The sequence below is a fragment of the Coregonus lavaretus genome, assembly GCF_964263955.1.
Source record: "Coregonus lavaretus genome assembly, chromosome: 32".
Lineage (NCBI taxonomy): Eukaryota > Metazoa > Chordata > Actinopteri > Salmoniformes > Salmonidae > Coregonus > Coregonus lavaretus.
Window position 1 is genome coordinate 5948453 of NC_140019.1, and position 17411 is coordinate 5965863.

A 17411-nucleotide genomic window follows, 5' to 3' on the forward strand; every position below is an offset into this window, starting at 1 on the left:
AAGCTGGAAAGACTGCAAATTAGCTGCGTTTCGTTTTACCTTTTTTCAATTGACCTTTTATTTGTATATATCCATAAAAATGATGCCAGCTGATTCATGATTTCGACTGGCTGAGAAACACTGCCTGCCTATCTGTCTCGTCCCGACTCCCGACACGTTCATTACTATGGGACAGCAGGAGATCGAATTTGAATATTGAAACAATGTTCCAAATGTCGGCGAGGCAGACGGCAACGTGTATACAAATCTCTGCTGTTGAAAATAAATGTTAATTTAAAAGAAATGTGAGATAATGTATAGATGCTTTTTATAGTGGAGATCAAGTGTATAAGTTGCCTGACTGGGCTGATGAGACAATGGATTGCGCAGTCAGATGGAACATAGTAAATAGGAATTTTAACGTCATAGATTTAGCCGGTGGCAACTTGTGGAAGAGACACAAGCTGGAATGCGGTTTTAACCAATCAGCATTCAGGATTAGACCCACCCGTTGTATAAAACTGTAGCAACTAACACATGGAGAGCCATGCTATTCTTTAGATTAATAATCAATTGGTTGGCAATTTCCAAATATGATTAAATGTTTTATTATTTCAAGCTCTGAACTATATCCCAAGGCATTCTTTCAACCATGTTTTTTATTATGCCATTTGACAAGTAGTAATTATAAGTAATAATAACCCAACTCCAATGTGCTTCATGTTCTCAATAGCTTCCAGAAAAAAACAAGGCAATTAGTCTTGCTGTGTGAATAGGATGCTCACACTACTATCCACTCTCCTCTGGAAAGATTCTGTAATATTCTTTGAGGTCTTCCATCCAATAGCTGTTAGTGGTTCAGTATAGACCTATTCTTAAAGTAGCTGTTTATTGTATGGTCTTATGTCAGGTGTGGGTATGCAACCAACAGATAGTGATCAGAGGTTCTTAAGCTCAACACACACATTCATATTGATCTGCCTTCAACCAGGCAGCCAGTCGATGAGCTGGCGGCTGAAATGATATGAGACGAGCTACTGATTGATATCTGTCCTTGAGACGTTTCTGTAGAGGAATGAAAGTACATTTTAGAAATGGGCCTTTTATCAAATAATTTCATTAGCCTCAAATACGTTGTTGGGTTTTCAGATAAAATGTGAAGGGCAGCCATTTAGAAATTAAGCATTGGATCTGATGATATTATGGACTACTTACAATACTGTAACCTTGACTAAGATCAAAATCTCCAACTTAAAGGAAAATTCTACCCAAAAACTTTATTTTGGTATTTGCTTCATTAGTCCATTGTTTAAATAGTCCCACAATCTGTTGCTTGTCAATAATCAGGTTTTCAAAATATTTTACTATCAAAATACAGAAATCATCCCCGTATGATGCATTTTGCATCATATGATGCAAAATGCATCATACAGGGATCATTTCTGTATGTTGACAGTTAAATATATTGAAAACTTGAGTTCTGACAAGCAAACCATGTTGGGACTATGTCAACAATGAACTAATGAAACAAATACCAAAAGATAATTTTAGGGTGGAATTTTCCTTTAAGTTGGAGATTTTGATCTTTGGTCTTCCTTATACTTTCTCCAAGCCAATCTCCCCAGTAATGGGTCCACAGTAGTGCATCAAATTTTATTAAGGTCTATGTCTATGTACAGGGTCAAACTGTCAGCAAGCCTTCTTTGAAGATGACAATGAAAATGAATGAGAACGGAAGAAAACGGGAAAGAAATCATCCTAAAAATGGAACCAGAGAAAATCAAAGAAGGTATATCCAATATAAGATATAGTTTATCGCACAAGTAGTTTGAGTGATTCTATAATAATGTGACCTGCAGGATTCCTTTTTAAGCACAGTCATATTAGGGAAGATTATTTTCGGACCTGCTCAAACTGGGTCAGAGGAGGCATGGGGTTACACAGTTGCAGAATTATTACCTTGCAAGTTTTTTGGGGAAAATAGCTTAATGTGAAATAGATTTTTGACAAATAAAAAAAGAGTCGCAGATATTCTAAGAATGGAGACAGTACAGTTCGTGAATTATGTGACTTGGTTATACGTGTCTATCCCAAGAATGTCTAATTTCCATTATTTTCTAGGCAAATGTATAATGTTTGCATACAGTCTAACGCCCTCTTAAGCAAGTGCGGTCTAAGATTTACTTCAAAACATTACTTTATTGCCAGGTTATTCTGTCTTTGAAATTCAATTTGACACAATCTAGGCATATGCAGTAAAAGTGCACTTTTAATTAATGGTTCATTGCCTGTAGGCAACACATGACCTGTGTTAAATGCAAAAGTTGAATATAACCTCAGAAATACAGTGCATGGAAATACACATCATTTTGTTAACCATGCAACACATTCTGTTTAATATCAAGCTCCCTCAAAGTAGTTAGCCTTTGACAAATGCTCAGTGGTCAGTTGTTGACATTCAGCGCCAGGGTAATCAATGTGTGCACCTTCATTAGTATTGGAATTGGAGGGACAGACTATTGCTAATGAAGCACATGGAATCATTCTAATTATAAGAAGTGTAATAATTTTGTGGCTCAGGCAAAGTGTCATAAATTAATTCAACAATTTTAATTAATGTGATAAACATTTAAATTGGTTCTGGGAGATTCATATTGTTTTTCCAGATCTCCTGGCACCGAGGATTACCTCTCCTGCAAAATAGCTTACATTGGCCGTGCTGTAAGTGGAGCATTTAGCACTTTAATGGTTCCTTGCTGTTGATTCTATTTAGGTTCCCTTATGCAGACAGGCTTTTTGGGCTCAAAACCAAAGGCTTGTTGTTCTAAGTAAATGGAATCCCTCATGCTCATGCATTAGACTTGAAATTGCATTTGTGTCCCGCGGATGATCTGGCCAAGCCAGTATTGTCCCATTCATGAAATTGTCATTTGCTTACTGTAAAGCCAATTGTACTCTTGCTCAATTGCTTCCAGTAATACTTGAAGGGCCATTAAGGGGCCGGTTAACAGAATACAGGGAAACCTGTTGCTCTGAAATGTCTAGGAGAAGATGAATGAAGCTAAGTTTCCTTCCAATTGAAGACAGATTTTCATGCGAATATTCTAAAATCCCCTTAAAGAAAAAATGCACGTTCCCACCAGTGGTGTGTTTCCACCAAACAGACTTGTTATGTTAAAAGTCAGTGCGTGATGACGTAGTCCATAACAAAGAAAATTGTATTTTCAGCTGTTTGAATCTGGTGTACAAAACTGAAAGTAAAAGACGCAAAGACAAAACTTAAGAATGGAAAGCATAGAAATAGTGCACATAGAACATATCTACAGCTTCTTAGATCATCATGTCACCAGAACCAGACCCTCAATATTTATTGGAAAGGAGCATCAAGATCACCATGCACTTTCACCACCCTGTGAAGTTCATCATGTTATTTCATCTGTAGCCTAATAAACTGCATGGTTTCCAGAGTCGTAGTGGGAGGACCATATTATCGAGTGACTCCAAGTTTACTTCGATATGATGGTTATTATCTAAATATTTGCACATAAAGGTGTTTCCACCGCCATTTCTCGCATCATTAATTTTACCGACACAAAAAGATCCCACCAATGTCGAACGAACAAATGATCTGTCAGCATTTATAACATTTTATTGAAACATTCTGTTTCCATTACAGCTGTCGTGATTATTTTGTATACGATATGACTTTACTCGCATAAAAACTGTGGATGGAAATGTGGTTTGAGACAGACTTTATTTTCTATTTATAACCAGGTTACATTGCATTTAGGAATGCATATGACTTGTTTATGTATACAGTAAATCATATAAACTACAGAATGTTGTAAAGGGAAAAGGCCTGGTAGTGGGAAAATTAGAGAAGGTGATACTTGTGACCAGTGACTTGCTTGCGCCAAGAGCCAGCGTGATGACTCAATCACGATTTATGATATTGTTTGGATTGATTCCTGTATAATTGCATCTCACAGGAGAGAAACATACCTTATCTGTGGCTTTCGTTCCTACAGAACCCTGGGGTCACTGACGCCAGGATAGGGGTGAAGACTGATAATCGACAAAATTAATGTTACTGTGTGATTTAAATTGTCATGTTTGGTTTGTTTCAAGAGTTTATAAAGAGTTACACATTTTGATTTGTTTTATTGTACTCTGTGCTATGGATTTATTGTTACAGGGAAACTGTGTTAATCTGCTGGCCAGGGGTACGCTCCTTTCATATAGTTTTGAGGTGTGGTGATTAGATTAGAATCTGAGTGTGATTTCCTGCCTATTGTTTTAACTAGCAAAGTGCAAAGAAATGTTATTTCAGGTTGAGTGTGCGTTCCGCTTGAATTTGGTTAAAAGGGCAGTGAATTCGCTCATGCTTTGAGAACTTGTTAGCAAGCTCCTGTGTGTATCAGTTTTTCTCAGAGATTATTTTGAATTGAACAGGTGTAACCACATTACGTGTTCTTTAGTTGATAGTGTTATTATGTAATGTATCATGTATTCCATGTACAGTACACTGTAATTGTTTAAGTGTCCATTTTTTTGTGACTAATAAATCCTATTAGTTGAATTGAGTAAATGCATTCCTCATATTACAGAGTGATTCTTTGATTGACTATACGTTCATAATTTAGTAGGTCTATTTGGTCAATATTATTGACACTACACATAGCATATTCTTGGGTTCCACCTTGACATCCCTGGTATACTTGACTCAATAAATTAATGCTGGAACATTGGTTGTCAGGGTTAGCTATTTGTATCTAGTCTCTTAATAATTGCATGACTGTGCAAGTTAGACACATGTTCATTATAGTCATACTGCGAGGTAATGCAAGGCTCGCTACCTTGACTAGATCCTCCAGAGACACACAGGGCCTGTTGCATTTATTCACATAATAATGGGTCAAATTGATTAATGTAGTTTATTATATTCAACATAATTCTACACAACTACAGCCTAAGCAACAGATTTGTGCTTTATAAAAAAATATATGTTTTATAAAAAATCGGCCATCTACGATTAGTCCTATCTGGTTGGTAAAGTGACACACAAAGGAAATGTTAAAAAAAGGCAACATTTTTACTAATGCTTACATTTAGTTAGCAGTGGTGGGGAAATGTTGTGACACACCTTATAGAAAGATATTTCCTGAAAGATCCAGTTTTGCAGGCTTACCACAAAGGACTCCGTACACCATGTTAAACCTCTTGAGAAAAAAATGCTTTAAATAGTTAGACATGTGGCATGTTGTTCCACGCGGACCTGACTATTGTAATTAACAGTATGTACAGTCAGATGTCTCAGAGGTAAGGTATGGCAATCAAACACCTACTCTTACTGTATGCTGTGAGAGCAAAATAAACCCATAGTGACAATTTACAGTAGTAGCTACTGGTGTTTGAGAGGTTCTTGGGATACATTTGGCAAGGGAATTGAACGCTGGGATTCAGAACTCTCCTCTCTGCACTCTTCTTGGAACTGCCTATCATTCTCCCACTTCACCTCCAAACAGTTCTGCACACCTTTTTACCATCAAAGGGCTTCAGAACTGACTGCTCCCTTTGAAAGGCCAGTCCAAAATCAAACTGGTGTCAAGTAAAGGTTGGCTTTATCAACATTTCTGGGAATTTAGCAATGATATAGATGTTGGAAGCTATTTCCTCTCAGCTATCATCGTTTCTGTGAATCTGTGCTGGTTGCTGCATGCTTAAGTAAGGACAGGGAGGCCTAGAGTGGCCTTGCTAATGAGTTTCTTCCCAGAACTGTTAAATAAGAAATCAGAATCTCACTAACAGAGCCAGGCCTGTGTGTATGACAGCGTGTGCAGCTTAATCAAACTTTAATTGTTTATTGCTGAGTCAAACTCCAGAGAGATACAGAAGCTTCGGTAGAGAGGAGCAATTTGTCTTCATTTGCTTGTAAAACTCAATGGTCCCTCTCTCTTTTCAACAGATTATGAAGTGTGGCTCTCCTTGTTGTTTTCATGTGCATGTTCTTACATGGCTCAAAGTGTTTTCGTGTACTCAGAAAGGTCAGTTGTCTATAGTAAGAATATCGCTGCAGATAAAAGCCTGGCTGTCTTAAGGAGTCAAATTTGACAGCCGTTTCGCAGGACAATGTTCTCCAGCTTACACCCCATCACATGAAAATACGTTGCCTGAAGCTCAGTCACACTAGCTGACTTAGCTTGTTTTCACAAAGCATTTATGTTAGAAAAACTCTGAAACTCTGAAGAGAGACAAATATCACAATGTCTTACTCATAATGTATCATGTTGACAATGCCCTGCTCTGTTCCTATGAAGACTATTACATTTCTGGTCACATTTCCGCTAAAAGAAGTTGACCTTTCTTTGATATCTCACTTTGAAGCATTTTTTTGAGTAAAGGTTGTCCTTATAGCAGAATGCACAGGGGACTTCAACTGTGAGTGCAATCATGGGTTCTGTATGTGTCTGAGTGACTGAATTCAGCACCATGGACGGCTACTTGCATTATATGGAGAAGGGTAAGTGTAGTGAATAAATTGCCATCCAAACGCATGGCTTTGGAAGACTCAGACGATACACAGAAATTGATTCCCACCCATGCACTTCAATATTTAAAGTATGCTAAATCTTCCCATGGCTTATTGTAATGATGACTTGGCAGAAACATAACATACCATACATTTATTCAGACATTATAAAAGCAGACTGTAACGTCAGACTACCAAATTCCTGTTAGGAATTCTATATGAATGTGAACCGGAATCATTGCTATTCTTCAGAAGAATGTTCTGTTATTCATGAAATATTCTAAACATCTGCATGCATAATAATGTTGTTGTCAGGAAGTGTGCTGTTGACTGCGGTGTTGCTCATTTGACTGCTTAAGATGAAGAGTTCAGAGATGGATGAACACAGACACAGCCCCTCCACCTTGGTATGCCATGTGCATCACCTTTCCCTAATGGGCAATTATTCAAAGGCTGGGTTACAGGCCATCCACATAGTAATGCTCAGAGCTTTAATTAATTGTAAGTGTGTTGACTTTACAAATTATCTCCAGACTGGAACATGCATATGAACCATGTTCAGGTAACTAATAGTGTGACTAATAGACAGTATCAATATGCCCCTGAATGGCTGCTGTTGTATAATGCTGTATTGTATTTTTCCACACTTGATGAATTCCTTCACGCTCTACTGGTCTGAAGAAGTTAAACAAAAATACAAAGAAGCAATCAGTTAATTTAATAATAATGCCTAACAATCAACAATCCCCATGGTATCAAGAATAAGATAAAACTAGCTGAAACATACAGTGAGGGAAAAAAGTATTTGATCCCCTGCTGATTTTGTACGCTTGCCCACTGACAAAGAAATGATCAGTCTATAATTTTAATGGTAGGTTTATTTGAACAGTGAGAGACAGAATAACAACAAAAAAATCCAGAAAATCGCATGTAAGAAATGTTATAAATTGATTTGCATTTTAATGAGGGAAATAAGTATTTGACCCCCTCTCAATCAGAAAGATTTCTGGCTCCCAGGTGTCTTTTATACAGGTAATGAGCTGAGATTAGGAGCACACTCTTAAAGGGAGTGCTCCTAATCTCAGTTTGTTACCTGTATAAAAGACACCTGTCCACAGAAGCAATCAATCAATCAGATTCCAAACTCTCCACCATGGCCAAGACCAAAGAGCTCTCCAAGGATGTCAGGGACAAGATTGTAGACCTACACAAGGCTGGAATGGGCTACAAGACCATCGACAAGCAGCTTGGTGAGAAGGTGACAACAGTTGGTGCGATTATTCGCAAATGGAAGAAACACAAAAGACTGTCAATCTCCTTTGGCCTGGGGGTCCATGCAAGATCTCACCTCGTGGAGTTGCAATGATCATGAGAACGGTGAGGAATCAGCCCAGAACTACACGGGAGGATCTTGTCAATGATCTCAAGGCAGCTGGGACCATAGTCACCAAGAAAACAATTGGTAACACACTACGCCGTGAAGGACTGAAATTCTGCAGCGCCCGCAAGGTCCCCCTGCTCAAGAAAGCACGTATACAGGGCCGTCTGAAGTTTGCCAATGAATATCTGAATGATTCAGAGGAGAACTGGGTGAAAGTGTTGTGGTCAGATGAGACCAAAATCGAGCTCTTTGGCATCAACTCAACTCGCCGTATTTGGAGGAGGAGGAATGCTGCCTATGAACCCAAGAACACCATCCCCACTGTCAAACATGGAGGAGGAAACATCATGCTTTGGGGGTGTTTTTCTGCTAAGGGGACAGGACAACTTCACCGCATCAAAGGGACGATGGACGGGGCCATGTACCGTCAAATCTTGGGTGAGAACCTCCTTCCCTCAGCCAGGGCATTGAAAATGGGTCGTTGATGGGTATTCCAGCATGACAATCACCCAAAACACACGGCCAAGGCAACAAAGGAGTGGCTCAAGAAGCAGCACATTAAGGTCCTGGAGTGGCCTAGCCAGTCTCCAGACCTTAATCCCATAGAAAATCTGTGGAGGGAGCTGAAGATTCGAGTTGCCAAACGTCAGCCTCGAAACCTTAATGACTTGGAGAAGATCTTCAAAGAGGAGTGGAACAAAATCCCTCCTGAGATGTGTGCAAACCTGGTGGCCAACTACAAGAAACGTCTGACCTCTGTGATTGCCAACAAGGGTTTTGCCACCAAGTACTAAGACATGTTTTGCAGAGGGGTCAAATACTTATTTCCCTCATTAAAATGCAAATCAATTTATAAAATTTTTGACATGCGTTTTTCTGGATTTTTTTGTTGTTATTCTGTCTCTCACTGTTCAAATAAACCTACCATTAAAATTATAGACTGATCATGTCTTTGTCAGTGGGCAAACGTACAAAATCAGCAGGGGATCAAATACTTTTTTCCCTCACTGTACCACCTACGATTCCCCACATGGCAGCTTCTTGTCATTGTTGCTTGCTATCTGGCCATCCAGAATCACAATAACACATGGCCTTCTGCCCCATTGAAATGTGCATTGTTTTCGTGACGTTGTCAGTTAACCCATCTATGAAACCACTTATTTATTAGATCTCAGTCCATACATCCTTCTGGTGGTTTGTGTAATATTCTCCAACAAATCTCCAGTACTGAGAGCGCTCCCAAGGTACATTTATTTAACATGGAACATTAATGAATATGGCCAGTTAGGTTTCTGCCCACTGCACTTACTGCAGAGCCGACTTATCATGCAAAATTCATGGGCAGGAGTAAATCTGACACCACTGCTAGCTGAGCTGAAGGGAGCGGGGAAGTCCTGTGACACGCTGAGGTTCTGGCTCCAAATGCACACATACTTGCAAAAACACACACACACACACAAACATGTGCATGTGCACACACACACACACACACACACACACAGCTACTCTGAAAATATAATTTACCAAGCTAACAATTACTTTACACTAGAAGAAGTTAAGCTACCCTTAAGAAAAATATTGTGACGAAAAAGAAAGGAAACTATTGCCTACTTCACCCATATTTGATTAACTACTGAAAACACTACCTAGATTTGAAATCAGTTATTCTACAACCAAGCTACTGGAAAATGTATTTAAATTACTAGACATACTACTAGTTCACGACTCCCCAACACTGCACACATACACACACTGCACACACACACACACACACACACACACACACACACACACACACACACACACACACACACACACACACACACACACACTAGAATGGTTTAACATTGAGGACTTCTCTCCACTCTCCATCGTGGAGAGGAATGGGAGGTGAAGAAATGCAGTGGTGTAAAGTACTTAAGTATAAATACTTTAAAGTACTACTTAAGTAGTTTTTTTGGATATCTGTACTTTACTTTACTATTTATATTTTTGACTACTTTTACTTTTACTTCACTACATTCCTAAAGAAAATATTGTACTTTTTACTCCATACATTTTCCCTGACAACCAAAAGTACATTTTGAATGCTTAGCAGGACAGGAAAATAGTCAAATTCACGCACTTATCAAGAGAACACGTGGTCATCGCTACTGCCTCTGGTCTGGTGGACTCACTAAACACAAATGCATCTTTTGTAAATAATGTCTGAGTGTTGGAGTGTGCCCCTGGCTATCTGAAAATTTTAAACTCAAGACACTTGTGCTGTCTGCTTTGCTAAATATTAGGAATTTTAAAGGATTTATACTTTTACTTTTACTTTTGATACTTATGTATATTTAAAACCAAATACTTTTAGATATTTACTCAAGTAATATTTTACTGGCTGACTTACACTTTTACTTGAGTAACTTTTTATTAAGGTATCTATAGTTTTACTCAAGCATGACAATTGGGTACTTTTTCCACCACTGAAGAAATGTTTCCACACTGTGATTATGCTGTTCCAGAATTTGCCACCAGCTCTTAATTCCACACTCTCTAATGTTGCTTCATGCATACCTCATTCCATATGCATTCTAACAGACTGCTTCAGTCAAGCAAAATGCAAGACATGCTTTTGAGATAAGACACAGCATCTTCGGGATAATACTATCTATATGAAAATACATTGTCCCAAGGTAATAAAATATTGTTTTTACAAGCCTCTTATGGAACCTAATGGAATTCCTTTTAGGATAAACTTGACCTAAATTGACTTTGAACAGAGGGAGAGGGAACCAAGAAAGATGACCTACCATTAGAGGCAAGTGGTCACCGCAGGATACATCCATATTGCATTCAGTCTGATCTCTGTGTGACCCACTGAAAGATCACAGGTCTCTCCATCAAACAGAAATAGACCAGGATCAATCTTTATTTTCCTATTTTTCCAAAGGTGAAACGTTGACTTCCAATGATAACATTCGAACATGATATTACATTTTAGTCATTTAGCAGACGATCTTATCCAGAGCAACTTACAGTTAGTGAGTGCATACATTTTTATATTTTTATTTTTTATACTGGTCTCCCGTGGGAATCGAACCCACAACCCTGGCGTTGCAAGCGCCATGCTCTACCAACTGAGCTACACGAACGTAATTAATAATTTATCAATTCTAATTTAAGAAATAATGTACCATAATCACTGTATGCAACGTCTCAAGATCAATTAATGTCAACCCAGTAATTTAGAATTCACAGCAACAGAGCTAGCTGGATGATGAATACGTATAATGAACTCAACAAGAGATTGATTGCACAGTCTTATTCTGGGCACACTAAATGTATGAATGCCCTTATGTCAGTCTACTCTCTGCTGGAGGAAGCAGTACCAAAATAGATCAACTCACAATAACACAGAAAAAGATCCAGACAAGATTATTTTTGGGGGGGGAGGGCTAGGTCTATGTGTTAAAATATTAGTACAGTAATGTCATGTTTGCAGATGGGTTGCATGTGAAATTGCTGATTAAATGATACAGTAATAGCGTGTAAAGGCCAGCTCTAACAGACCTTGTTCTGCGAAGAGTAGTAAGAATGCAATGCTGCACTGACATGTGTAATGAGCATGCCCATAGCAACATACTCCTTCAGAAGTAGTCTGCGATGAGCTTCGGAGGGTGGGAGGGTGGGTGACGGAGACGGGAAGGCCGGGAACGGCTCTATCCCACAGGGTAATTATGTGGTGTCACCACCAGAGGCAAGGCAATCTTTACTGAAACTTTCAGGGTTAGCAAGTACTGTACTGTAACTGTATCAGTGGTACAGCTGCAAATAGTCAATTTAGTCCTCCATAAACGACAGAACAAATAATGCAACAAATATTGTGGTTAAACTCAAATATACTAATTGAAAAACATTTTTTTTTTATGATTAAATGTATAAAAAAAAAAAGGTATAATCTTTCTAAATTATATTATCGGTAGGACTGGTGGAGTTACGTCGCACATGCAGCTAACAAAAACATATGGAAATGTCTGCTCTACCCAAATTTACAACCAAATAATTGCAGCCTTACCGCAAAAATAGAAGAGGAAAGTGGAAGGAGGAGAAAGTAAGGAACTTGTCTGTCGGCTTGCATTAAAGAACATAATTGGTTAAGGAAAACTGTGATAAATAAAAAAGTATATCAGTTTCATTTAAGGACCAAAGGATTGACAGCCGTCCCATATAGATTGCAAAATAGTTGGGAAGAGATTTTTGACGTACCGATCCCATGGCATAGTGTTTATGAACTGATACGCAAAACGACACTGGATTCAAAACTTAGAATCTTTCAATTTAAATTATTATATAAAATTCTTGCTACCAATAGAATGTTATTTATATGGGGGATACAATCTTCCCAGCTCTGCAGATTTTGCTGCGAAGAGACAGAATCATTAGATCATTTGTTTTGGTACTGTCCATTTGTAGCATGTTTTTGGACACAGGTCCAGGAATGGCTAAAGGATTGCAATATTTACCTGGAGCTAACCCTGCAGATAGCACTACTGGGTGATCTGAAAAGTCATAGTCAATCGATCAATAACATAATAATACTATTAGCAAAAATGTATATTTTCAATTCACAATCTGTAGAAACAATGAGAATAGAAGGGTTCAGAACTTTTGTAAGACAGCACAGTACAGTTGAAATATATATGGCAAATATAAATCATATATGGATGGTGTTAAAAGATAGATGGGAGGTGTTGAATGGAATTGAAGGATGGGACTAATAACAACTAACAACAAACAATAACAAGATAACTAATAATGTAGGCACGCTTTGTCCATAATAAGTGTATGGGTTGTAGGTTGGGAGCATTTGTGAAGGAACACAGTTAGAAAGATATGGCATAAAGAAGCAAACCGGATGGACATCATGAAAATGATCGGAGAGGTTGAGAGTAGAAGAAGTTCAGGAGAAAGAACAAACAAAATTAAATTATTGTTAAATGGACTGTGTCCATAAAATTTAGATAGTGGGTATGGGCTGGAAGTAGAGGCCTAGGCATTGTTGTTCACTAGTTTACTCCAAGTGGGGAAAGGGTGGCGGGTTGGAAAGTAATAAAGGGGTATATATATATTTTTTAAAAGGATATGTATGTGTATGTATGTATGTACGTGGTCCTCTGTAGTTCAGCTGGTAGAGCACGGCGCTTGTAACGCCAAGGTAGTGGGTTCGATCCCCGGGACCACCCCATACACAAAAGATAATTATGCACGCATGACTGTAAGTCGCTTTGGATGAAAGTGTCTGCTATATGGCATATTATTATGTATGTGTATATATACATATATATATATATATATATATATATATATGTATGTGTGTGTGTATATATATATATATATATATATATATATATATACAGTGGGGAGAACAAGTATTTGATACACTGCCGATTTTGCAGGTTTTCCTACTTACAAAGCATGTAGAGGTCTGTAATTTTTATCATAGGTACACTTCAACTGTGAGAGTCAGAATCTAAAACAAAAATCCAGAAAATCACATTGTATTATTTTAAAGTAATTAATTTGCATTTTATTGCATGACATAAGTATTTGATACATCAGAAAAGCAGAACTTAATATTTGGTACAGAAACCTTTGTTTGCAATTACAGAGATCATACATTTCCTGTAGGTCTTGACCAGGTTTGCACACACTGCAGCAGGGATTTTGGCCCACTCCTCCATACAGACCTTCTCCAGATCCTTCAGGTTTTGGGGCTGTCACTGGGCAATACGGACTTTCAGCTCCCTCCAAAGATGTTCTATTCGGTTCAGGTCTGGAGACTGGCTAGACCACTCCAGGACCTTGAGATGCTTCTTACGGAGCCACTCCTTAGTTGCCCTGGCTGTGTGTTTTGGGTCGTTGTCATGCTGGAAGACCCAGCCACAACCCATCTTCAATGCTCTTACTGAGGGAAGGAGGTTGTTGGCCAAGATCACGCGATACATGGCCCCATCCATCCTCCCCTCAAAACGGTGCAGTCGTCCTGTCCCCTTTGCAGAAAAGCATCCCCAAAGAATGATGTTTCCACCTCCATGCTTCATGGTTGGGATGGTGTTCTTAGGGTTGTACTCATCCTTCTTCATCCTCCAAACACGGCGAGTGGAGTTTAGACCAAAAAGCTCTATTTTTGTCTCATTAGACCACATGACCTTCTCCCATTCCTCCTTTGGATCATCGAGATGGTCATTGGCAAACTTCAGACGTGCCTGGACATGCGCTGGCTTGAGCAGGGGAACCTTGCGTGCGCTGCAGGATTTTAATCCATGACGGCGTAGTGTGTTACTAATTGTTTTCTTTGAGACTGTGGTCCCAGCTCTCTTCAGGTCATTGACCAGGTCCTGCCGTGTAGTTCTGGGCTGACCCCTCACCTTCCTCATGATCATTGATGCCCCACGAGGTGAGATCTTGCATGGAGCCCCAGACCGAGGGTGATTGACCGTCATCTTGAACTTCTTCCATTTTCTAATAATTGCGCCAACAGTTGTTGCCTTCTCACCAAGCTGCTTGCCTATTGTCCTGTAGCCCATCCCAGCCTTGTGCAGGTCTACAATTGTATCCCTGATGTCCTTACACAGCTCTCTGGTCTTGGCCATTGTGGAGAGGTTGGAGTCTGTTTGATTGAGTGTGTGGACAGGTGTCTTTTATACAGGTAACGAGTTCAAACAGGTGCAGTTAATACAGGTAATGAGTGGAGAACAGGAGGGCTTCTTAAAGAAAAACTAACAGGTCATTGAGTGCCGGAATTCTTACTTGTTGGTAGGTGATCAAATACTTATGTGATGCAATAAAATGCAAATTAATTACTTAAAAATCATACAATGTGATTTTCTGGATTTTTGTTTTAGATTCCGTCTCTCACAGTTGAAGTGTACCTTTGATAAAAATTACAGACCTCTACATGCTTAGTAAGTAGGAAAACCTGCAAAATTGGCAGTGTATCAAGTACTTGTTCTCCCCACTGTATGTATATATATATATATATATATATATAAAACATTGGGGATTGGAAGTGATGCAGACAATTACATTGATGGAAGTTACGATCTATCTGCAATATTAAGCTGATCAACCCCCTAAAAAAATAAAATAAATAGTTTAGGCGTAAGCAGCAGCAGCACAGTGCATTGACTGACTGGCTGCAATTACCCCTCCCCCCTTTATCCCCTCCTCTCCTCCTCCGTATTGTTTCTCTGATGAGGATGTGGAGTCATAGAAGCACTATAAAATGAATGGTTGCACTTTTCCTTTTTGTATTTTTTCCTTATCTTTTCCCTTTAAATTTCTTTGTTTTGATAAATGGGGTGAGGTAGATGAATTATGTCCAATTGTTTCGAGCATGAATGATCTCTGATTAGGCTTGAGTGAAGTTCAACTGCTCTGTCAGACATGCTGACTGTCAAGAGTCTCTTCACTCACTTCCTTTCTCTCAAACATATGCATTCTCTAACCAAAAATAATTTACTTGAGCTCGAAGAGAAGTTTATTTAAGATTCTACCCTAATTAAAAATAATAATCAAACATTTTGTACGCTTCCGAGATATTTATAGATTCAAGGCCTCCCTTTCCACGTTCCCATAATAAATCATTATTCATAATGTGTCTCCCAGGAAACGGCTACTGAGAGGCAGCAGTGACTTGTTTGCCTCCAGGGCCATCCTGGTCTCCGTTACTGGCCCCGGTCCAGAGCCCAGTGGTAAGCACCTATTGATGCCTGAAACTCCCACAGTTCACCGCTTCCTGTGTGCACAATGCCCACAGAGACTCACTCCAACTCACCACTCATACAGGCTTAAAAAAAAAATAACATAACCACCACGCACCCTCTTTATCTTTATTTGGATCAAAATAAAATATAGATCTACACAGTGTGGGATTTCAACCGAAATTGAAGACATTTATTGATGCGAGGTCAGATTTTTGAGGTCTGTTCGATTTTTAGGGCGGCAGATTGCAGATTTGGGATTGAGTCCAGTTAGTCAGGAGATAATAAAAAGGAATAGCGTGTCCAACACGTATGAAGGCTTTGGAAATGGTACCATCTGTCCAAGCATGCTGTCCCTAGGTAGGGAAGGTGCCAGGAGTAGGTAGGCTGGTGAGCTTGTCTCTTTACTCTGTGTCTGTATGTCCACATATACAATTGCATGAGAGAAAAAGCTAGAATCAGCTAATGCTATGATTTGCTGTGGCTGCCGATACTCCCAGTACGGTGATCCTACTAGTGAAATATTACACCATTAACATACGATTTACACAATCTATTACCCTTTTGTCAACAGTATACAACTGTTATCATCCAAAAGTCAAATATTAACAGTGCACATTGTCAGTATATCTAACCCTCTGGACTTAGAATTATGCGTAGAGAAACTAGCAGAGAGAAAGTAGTGCAGAGCTAATCTCCATGGGAACCAGAGGGAGCCTCGCTCCGAGTCCCATGCCCCCTGTGGTGAAGGGAGAGGGCCACCAGCACCACCAATCAACATGGGTCTAATGATGGGGGGAGGAGGATGAAGGATGATGTGTGTAGGGGGGCCATGTGTATCTGCAGCAGATGGGAGCACTGAGGTGCCATTGCACTCCACAGCACCAACTTTGCATCCCTCCACTTCGCATCCCTCCACTCCCTCCTCTCTCTCAATCTTTCTCTCTCTCTCGCTCTCTCACTCATTCTCCCTTATCCCCCTGCACCAGCCTGCCTACCCTTTCTGACTGCATTTCCACCTCTAAGGCAGGTTCCCTCAACTGGGTATCTATCTGTATGGCTCTTCATTTCCATTTTCACAACACATTCTAATACTGTTATAACTCAGACCCCATGGGCAAAATCCTGGACGTCCTTCATACAACCCTGCCACAAAAGGTAGTGATTTTGGCCATACAGTAGAATTATGAGTCGACTGCGGTGGTCCACAAGCTGATCCAAATGGCAGTGGCCAACAGACAGGTGTGACAGTTGGGCCTCAAAGAAGTCCCCTGTACCTGCTGTCTGTGGGACAGAGATAGATGATGAGGTGGGAATGCAAACCACAGCACAGACCACAGAAAAAGCCACTGCTGCAGTAGAAAATACAAAAAAATCTGCTTATCTAGTATGCAATGTAAAATCCCATCAGGTGTTGAAAGGGACCATATAAATTACTTGGGCTTGGTTCAAAACGTTGAAATTAAATAGTAATTTCAAAATGCTGTGCTATATAAATATACTCATTTAAAGTCGAAACTGTCATCATCAAATTTTGATGAGTGCATGCAGTTAACATTAGCAGGGGTACAGCGGGACTTAAAAAAGTGGTTTTTAATATTGACCCCATTTAAACTAGATAGACAAGCATTACAAACTGGAAAAGAAAGTCAAGCTGTTCCAGAAAATTACAATCAAAGAACACTAAAGTTGTGTGGTAACTGTTGTAGTAAACAACTAGAGCATTTGTGTGGTGAATTATAAAGGACTGTGAATAAGGTGGAGATGGCAC

The 17411-nt window shown here is 39.4% G+C and overlaps 1 protein-coding gene across 4 annotated transcripts in view; it reads left to right on the top strand.

Moving 5' to 3' along the window:
- LOC311107301 (uncharacterized protein) overlaps positions 1-17411 on the top strand; it is a 190270-nt gene that overhangs the window by 161393 nt on the left and 11466 nt on the right. For 2 of the 4 annotated variants that reach the window (XM_084149785.1, XM_084149784.1), the window contains exon 5: positions 1659-1745. The exons of 1 other annotated variant lie outside the window; for it this stretch is intronic. In XM_084149785.1, the coding sequence (XP_084005911.1) occupies positions 1659-1708 (50 nt within the window). In that variant the 3' untranslated portion in view covers positions 1709-1745. Of the gene's footprint in view, positions 1-1658; positions 1746-4007; positions 4515-17411 lie in introns of those variants that run through there. One more of the 4 variants, XM_084149787.1, reaches the window with a different exon arrangement.